General features: G+C 45.4%; 1 protein-coding gene across 1 annotated transcript; it reads left to right on the top strand.

Annotated features, from left to right (window-relative positions):
• Window positions 1–5,706: 5,706 nt before the first annotated feature.
• Window positions 5,707–8,589, top strand: LOC124698017 (glucan endo-1,3-beta-glucosidase 9-like). Its single transcript, XM_047230540.1, has 2 exons — window positions 5,707–6,077; window positions 7,433–8,589. Exons 1-2 carry the CDS (start codon window positions 5,707–5,709, stop codon window positions 8,538–8,540), a joined length of 1,479 nt encoding a protein of 492 aa, XP_047086496.1. The 3' UTR covers window positions 8,541–8,589.
• The last annotated feature ends 310 nt before the right edge of the window (window positions 8,590–8,899 follow it).

The raw sequence follows: 8,899 nt of genomic DNA, 5'->3' as shown, positions 1-8,899 counted from the left end.
ATAGATTCTACGTTCACATACAACGGGTGTAAGCCATGTTGCACACGCGGAAATACTTGGGTTTGCTTGACGAGCCTAGCATGTACAGACATGGCCTCGGAACACAGGAAACCGAAAGGTTGAACACGAGTCATATGGATGATATGATCAACATGTTGATGTTCACCATTGAAGCTACATCATCTCACGTGATGATCGGTTTTGGTGTAGTGGATATGGATCGTGTACCACTAAACAACTATGAGGGATGTTGTATTAAGTGGGAGTTCATTAGTAATTAGATTAAAACATGAACTAATTATCATGAACATAGTCAGAATAGTATTTTGAATTAAATTTGTAGAATTGGCATCTGTTATCTACCATGCGCTAGTCTTGTAATTGAGATAGAAATACTGTTAAGTCTGACAAGAAACTTTACGGACGGGTACCGTATTGTTAAAAGAATCAAGAAATGATTAAGTCCTATTGCAAACTTTTAGTAAACCTCACATTGCTGAGTCAAAGAACAATGGTTTCAATTAGTACCTAAAATCATCTTGTCTCCGTGAAACTTGAAGTTCAAATCTGTTTGAAAAGTAAGGAGCTGAAAATTTTGTTTTCAGAAATAAGCGAGGTATGCGATATATGTGATATCTAAGACCTTATTGCAAGGTGATAGAATATAATTTGGTGAGACTACATAAACTCATAAGTTTTATGGGAATGTACGAAGGTTGAAGACGCCAGGCGTCCCAATCCTCCAACTAGTTGGGCACTAACGATATTCGCATATCCATGAAATGATCGTCCTTAGTATGCACCGTTGCTAAGACTCGTCGTTTCGAAGCATCACGTGATGATCGGGTGTTATAGATTCTACGTGTGCATACAACGGGTGCAAACCAGATTTGCACATGAGAATACTAATGTTAAACTTTACGAGCCTAGCATGTACAGACATGGTCTCGGAAAGTCGTCATGATTTGATGGATAAAATTATGAGTGAAATTGTTCATCACATTAAAAGTTACTAATAGTGAAATCCGGAACACTTGTCATATGATGATCAACTTCAAAGTAAGAACCTCAAGGTTATTGGTATTTGACCAACAAACCTAGAAGTTATTGATGTTGAAGTGTTTTTATGAGAATGAGGAAAGCTAAAAGAGAAACTACAAAAGATTTTTGGCAGAAAGAAAGAAAAGACTAGAAATTCTAGCTCAGTGTATATAGATGATATACATGTTATGAATGTATTCCTTGTTTGGTCACACAATGAAATTCTTGGGTATTTGTACCATATTGGTTAGTATGAAGTTTCATACAAAACAACGCAATACAAGAATACAATGGCCTAAGTGACAGACAAGGAATATGATAGGAATGCACGTCTGGAACAAAAATAAAGTGTTATTATGTTCGTCGTTGGCATTCTATCTAGCCCTTCAGATTTATAATAAGGAACTTCATAATTGTTGTTTTGTTCTGGTCAAATGAAAACAATGAGTTGTTCAAATTTTGACAGTATTCCATGTACGATGGATAAGTTATTATAAATCTTTATGGTGAAACACACATGCATAACAGTGACGCTAAAATTCCATAAGGCAAATGATTTGAATTCCACTTATTTGTGGAACCGTCATTTAGGTCATGTTAGAAAGGAACGCATGAAGGAACTCCATGCAAATGGATTTTTGGAGTCATTCGATTTTTGAATCGTCTGGCGCTTGCAAATCTTTTCTAAAGAGAATGACTGAAATACCGTTCATAGGCCAAGAGTTGAACGGGCAACTAACTTAGTGGAAACATATATGATGATGTATGTGGTTCACTGGGCATAGTTGTGTGCGGGAGATTCTTCTACTTCATGAAAACTTCCAACAATGAATTGAGTATATATATGTGGATATATTCGATAAGGAAGAAGTTTGAAACATTTGAATGGATTCAAATAAATTTCAGTATGAAGTGAAAATCATCGTAATAGAAAAGTCAAATATCTATGATTGGATCATGGTGGAGATATTTGAATTACGAGTTTTAGCGAACATCTAAGACAGTTCTGAAATTGTTCTACAACTCACGTTTCTTGGAGTATGATAGTGACGATGAAGTATCCGAGAGATGTATCCAAACCTTGTTGGGTTAATAATGAGATAAAATAAAATGACGCCATTATATTTTTGTGGATTATGCTTTAGAGACTAACGCTTTTACACTGAATAGAGCATCATCATGATCCGTTGAAATGACACCATACGAGTTATGGCATGGGTATAAACCCTAATAGTCCTTTCTTAAATTTTGGTATAAGTAAATGAGTTTACAACCAAAACCGGATGAATGTCTTTGTTATTGTCCTAGAAAACAAATTGGGAATTCTTTCCACTATGAAGCAAGAGACAAAAGTGTTTGTTAATGTTACTTGCTTATTTCCAAGAAATTATTTTCTAGTGAAGTATTTGAGTGGGAGGACAATAGAACTTGATAAGTTTTATGAACCTGAGCATAATGAACAGAGTAGCGCAGCATCGAAAATGGTTCCGGAAGCGGCCACGACGATCATGGCTCCCATGACTACAAAGTGTTATAGCCATGGAAATCGAAGTACCTATTGAACCTTGTAGATATGGTTTACTTTGTGATCAAATAAATGATTTGTGGACAAAGGATTTATTTTGAACAATGATAAACCAACTACATACAAAGAAGTTATGATGGGCCCTGACTCCGTTAAAATGGCTATGTGCCATAAAATCCAAGATAGGTGAATACTTTTTGAAAGTAAATGAATCTATGAAATTGATGGACTTGGATGGAATATCCTTGAAGAAGCTCGATTTGTCGAAAGATTGTTTACGATAAAGTTCAAAGAGTTGACTACGATAAGATTAGATCTTCCGTAGCGATGATTATAGTCTATGTGGATTATTCTAGTAATCGCTACATATTTCTTTTATGAGATATGATAGTAGGATGGCCGAAATACATTCCTTACCAGAAGTGTGTATGAAGGATGTATACTAGATACAAACCAAAGAGTTTTGCTAGTCCGTGGAATACTAGATAAGTATACAAACTTTAATTGTATAAAGTGAGTTCCGCGGAGTTGGAATCTTCACCGGATGAAATAGTCAAAGAGTTTTTGATTTCATCAGAAACGATGAAGATGCTTGCTTTTGCAAGAAATTAAGTGGGAGCGCTGAGACATAGTTATAATATTATATGTGGATGACATATTATTGATTATAATTGATGTAATTATATACTTGATGTGATTAAAAGGTTTCATTGAGAATTAACTTCAATGAAAGGATATGGACTGAAACATATTTAGTGTCAAGATCTATGAAGATAGATCTCTCGGTGGGATGGTGAATCTTCGGGTATATCACTCTGTCCATCAGTGTTCAAAAGGGTGCCCATGTCATCAATTGTAGCCGTGTACTTAGAGCATCTTCACCGGCGAAACCGACGGCCCTGATAGCGTTTTGGGGGCCGAGAGCGAAAATAGACTCACACCGGTACGCCCCAAACGGCGGTTTTTCGAGCCAAATATAAGTGCCGGCAACCCCGTGCCGGCCCTTGGCCAATCATGAAAAGAGTACCAGGGCTCCGCCTCGGTGCCCAAAAGAATATGATAATAAAAGTATGAACAAAACTAACTATCATCTCAGTGGGATGGTGAATCTTCGGGTATATCACTCTGTCCATCGGTGTTCAAAAGGGTGCCTAGGTCATCAATTGTAGCCGTGTACTTAGAGCATCTTCACCGGCGAAACCGAGGGCCCGATTGCGTTTTGGGGGCCGAGAGCGAAAATGGGCTCACACCAGTGCGCCCCAAACGGCGATTTTTCGAGCCAAATATAAGTGCCGGCAACCCCGTGCCGGCCCTTGGCCAAGGGCGCAAATTAGGCGCGCCGGCGCCTCGCGGAACGACGGTTTTCACAGGTGGGGGCACCTTGTCAGCGAGAGAACGCGACGGTTCGCATCGGAAACGACGCGAGGAGGTTGTTCATCGGCGTTAATGGCTTCCCGCGCGGAAACCCAAACGGCGAGGGCGGTGACTGGCCACGCAGCGTCCACCTACCTTACCCACGCGCCTTCAATGTGTGTCCGCCGCCTCCCTTAAAACCCCAGTGGCGTGCACTTCTATCTATTCCCCGCCGTCCAACCCTAGCCACCGCCGTCCAACTGCCGCGCAAACCTCCCACGCACCCCGCCGACGATGGCGCACAACGACCAGGCTGGCGGCAGCGTGCTCCGCTCGCTGCAGCTTAGCCTCGACGAGGCCGACGTACTGTATTGGTACCGCATCACCGTGCTAGTACAACACAAATTTCCGCACGGCTAGCACGTCTCCAACGACAGCTTCGCCGTGCCGCCGCCGCTGCCACAAGGAGCACAGACGCGGGCCCTTGCCAGGGAACGATGGAGCCTGATGACGCCGGAGGAGAGGAGCTTGCCGGATAACGCTCTCGATAGCCTGGACTGGGCTCCGCGTTTCGAAGACGAGCGCGCCGTCGAGCTCGCGCGGACGGCCAACCGCTCGAGCGGCCGCTTCAACACCGTCGGCCGCCATGCCTGGTGGTACGGCCGCGACGTCGACAACACGCTCCGCCAGTACGGCTTCCGTCCGCGCGTCCGCGGCGACAGGCAACGGGACCCGGTGTACTTTCCGCAGGCGGTGGGCATGGCGCCGGCGCCGACGCAGAGGGCGCCGGAAAGGACCGCGGCGTCCGGAAGCTCGCGCACCGGATCATCGTCTGCCATCGCGCGCACGAGCTCGGCCGCACCCGCGCCTCCTTCCGGAGGCGTAGTCATCCGCGATGAGGCGAGGTGCGCGTCCTCTGCTCCGGCCCGTCGGACGACGGGGTCGGGCCGCCGCTCCCGCGTCAAGGAGGAGGACGCCGCGGCCTCGCCACCACTTCCACCGGCGAAGAAGAAATGATGGGAGAAGGAGGCCAAGGCGCAGGTGGCCCTCCGTGGCGACGGCGACGACGAGGAGTTCCCCGCTCTACAGTTCATGGTCAGCCGCTCCGTCGACGAAGACTACCGGCATATTTCGCTGGACCCGCGGCAGGCGGCTGTGTGGTCCGCCAGGGACCACGACGCCAACTACGTCGACCTCGCTAGACCATCGGAGCCGCCGGCGCCAAAAGAGGAGAAGGCCGACCAAGCCGAGAGCTGGTCCTTCGTGTCATCCAGCAACGACGGCGATGACCTGGGGCCTTCAACTCCTAGTACCGCTAGATGTTTTTTAAATTTGAATTCGCGTTAAATTTATACAAATTTTATTTTCAAAATTTGAATTTGACTTTCTAAATCTGTCGGGGCCGCTGGTTTGGGGGCGCTGGTGAGAGAGCAGCATCTCCAAATAGAGGATACTCTGCTGACGCGCTGCGGGCGCCTATTTAAGGTCCGCGGTGGAGATGCTCTTAGGGCATATTCGCGTGGTATATATGCATGTTGTAGATATCTGCATACTTTGTAATGGCAAGTACAAGTACATTAGGATAAATTACTTAACCTGAGGTAGAAATATACAATCACCCTAAAAAAATACAATCATCTGCCTCTGCCTCTGAGTCCGAAACTGCAAACCAGTGTGTAAACGGTAGAAACAGCAAATTTGGGGGAAGAGCAAACCCCCCTGTACATTCTACATCAACTTTGGTAGGCAGCACGGCGGCCGTGTACCCGGAACACAAGGCATCGGCAATGCGGCCCGGTCGCCGCCACCCGCTGCCGCCACGGGCACCTGCGCTCCCGCCCCTCCTCCTCCTCCTCCTCCTCCTCGCCGTCGCGCCGCCGCCGCAGGCCGCCGCGGTGGGCGTGAACTGGGGCTTCGCGGCGTCCCACCCGCTCCCGGCGGCGCAGGTCGTGCGCGACCTCCTCCTCCCCAACTCCGTGCCCCGCGTGCGCCTCTCCGCCGCATCGCCCGACGCGCTCGCCGCCCTCGCCGGCACCGGCGTAGCCGTCACCGTCGGGGTCCCCAACGAGCTGCTCCGCCCCCTCGCCGCCTCCAGGAAGGCCGCCGCCGCCTGGGTCCACGACAACGTCACCCGCTACGCCCCCGGTGTACTGTTCGAGTAAGGCCCGCGTCCCCTTCCTCCCTTCCAATGCGGCAATTCCATTTTCTTACTGATCTACTGTATTTCTTTTCTGGTCGACATGGCATTTTATACTGATCTTGTATCATGAAATGCCAAGGGACGATGCCTATTCGTTACATAGTTACTGTGTGTATGAAACTAGTTGACTATAATAAAGAAATCAAAGTCTAAACTATGTTTAAGGTTGACCAATTTCTTGTGCTGCTATATTTAGAAATAGTATGGCCACTGTATTTTCCGATCATGCACGCTGACATGCTCAAAACCAACATCATTTCTTCCTCCGATTCGTATTACTTGCCACCAATACAGATGTACCTAGAACTAAAATATGTCCAGATACATCTATATTTGTGGCAACCAAGGTTCAAGAAAGTGTTAAGCGTAATTGGTGCGGTGGCCTTCCGCTTAGCGCTTTAGCACGCATGCGGCGCTTTTTTCCCTCTTTTTTCCGCTTAAGCGCTTATGCAATCGATGCGGAAGGCCTCCGCATTGCGCTTCAGCGCGCATAAGCGAAGCTTTTTCCCGCTTTCCTGAACCTTGGTGGCAACTAATATGAATCAGAGGGAGTAATAATGTTGACAGATGACCAATCTGAGCTGAAGATGGAGCATGCTGGTTTATTTTAGTGCATTGGTTGACCTCAATGTGTAGTAGGTAATGTGCTAATGTTGCGGTAGCCCACCGGGGTTTTGCACTAGGTATCTCAAGGTTTTTTTTTTCTCATGAATCAAACAAGTATGATTTCAGAAGACTCAACAAATGACATACCAGTGTGCTAGTAAGTGTGTATATTATACAGAGTTTCATGCCCTCTGCCTCTGACTTGTGTTGAATTTCTCTTGGTGAGCTAGAGAAGATACTACGGACTTGCATTGACCTTGTTCACAATCAGAAAATTGGATGTATTGCACTGCTAATTCCAATCAGTTTTTCCGAATATTTGCGGGTGGACTATATTATTTTTAAGAGCTGCAACCTTCAACGCGTATTTTGTGGACTGTATTCATCTGTTACAAACTTGGCCTTCTGGCTTCTGGGGATATTTTGGTTCCTGGATAAGCATTCTTCATTTCTTTTCTAGGTTAAGTAGCAGAGATCCTTCTTCACTATCAAATGGGTTTCTTATATCTGTATCAAATCTGAATTTATTATAGTGAAGTGTTAGGTAATAGTGGTTGTGATCAAGATTGCATTGCTGTGTAGAGGAGGTGAATCCAGGATTTGAAGCACACTGTCTGTTTCATAACAATGCAATCTGTTTTGTTTCATACATGCATCAACGATTTCTTGATATTATATACTTTATTGATGAGCAAAGTAATTTGTAGGTATATTGCTGTTGGAGACGATCCATTTCTTCTCAACCATGGGCAGCAGTTTCAACCTTTTGTGGTTCATGCAGCAGCAAATATTCAACAGGCATTGGACGATGCAAAGTTATCCAGCAAGATGAAAGTTGTTGTGCCTTGTAGCTCCGATGCATATCAGAATGCATCTACTCTGCCTTCCAAAGCTTACTTCAGGCCAGATGTTAACAAAACCATGGCTGAGCTCCTCACATTTCTTGCTAATCACAGCTCACCGTTTATGATCGAGCTGAATCCAATTTTGAGCTTCCGACAGAAGAAGAATATTTCCTTGGACTATTACCTGTTCCAACTAATGTCACGTCCATTAAGTGATGGTCGTAATAAGTATGAAAACTACTTTGATGCGAGCATAGATGCTGTGGTTACTGCTCTAACTAAAGCTGGTTTCAGTAACATGAGCATCATGGTTGGGAGAGCAGGATGGCCAACAGATGGAGCTTTGAATGCAACTCCAGCTATTGCCCAATCCTTCATGACAGGCCTGGTCAACCACTTGGCGAGAAAATCTGGGACACCACTTCGCCCGAAATTTGTTCCAACTGAGACATACCTCTACAGCCTTCTAGACGAAGATCAACAAAGTATAGCAAGCGGAAGTTATGAGAGACACTCCGGAGTTTTTACGTTTGATGGCCAAGCCAAATATCATGTCAACTTGGGCCAAGGTCCTAAGGCTCTCAAGAATGCCATTGATGTGGACTATCTTCCGTCGAAATGGTGCGTGCTGGATGACAACAAGGATCTGTCCAATGTTTCTTCCAGTTTTTCTGCCGCTTGCTCCAACGCCGACTGTACTGCTCTGTCACCTGGTGGCTCCTGCACAGGTATTGGCTGGCCTGGGAATGTGTCGTTTGCCTTCAACAGCTACTATCAGCAGCATGATCAGAGTGGTGAGAGCTGCAGCTTCAATGGCCTAGGTTTGATAACCACCGTTGATCCATCTGTCGATAATTGCCTCTTTGCACTTGCAATTCACGCTTCTGCTTCTACTTCCCTTCACCCGGCATTTTCCATGTTGTGGATACTAGCTTTGTGGTTTTTTCATTTACAGTTTAGTCTGATGTAGCTTCCTAGCCTTTTGTTTTTGGCTACTTCCAGGCCCAACTGGAATTCTTAGTGCACTATCAAGTATCTGTGAAGTTGTGTAAATTCTGATGTACTCATTTGATGACTCTAGCCTTAATCAGATTTGCTGAGATCCTTCAATCACACAAGAGTTGCTGTTTCTAATGGTGCATGATATTTGAAAAACCATACCCCATGCTTCTTCCGTGTATTAACTACCAGGACATCTCAAAAAAAAAAATTTAAATAAGAAAACAGTAAGAGAAACCTGGGCAGTATAAATAGGGTCCTACATTTGTGGACAACTCAACCGTGGCTCGTAATATAGATCACTAGATCATATAAGCGCGCGTTGCTGCG

This window comes from Lolium rigidum, chromosome 3 (genome assembly GCF_022539505.1).
Source record: "Lolium rigidum isolate FL_2022 chromosome 3, APGP_CSIRO_Lrig_0.1, whole genome shotgun sequence".
Classification (NCBI taxonomy): Eukaryota; Viridiplantae; Streptophyta; class Magnoliopsida; order Poales; family Poaceae; genus Lolium; species Lolium rigidum.
This window is presented reverse-complemented; position numbering and strand designations above follow the sequence as displayed.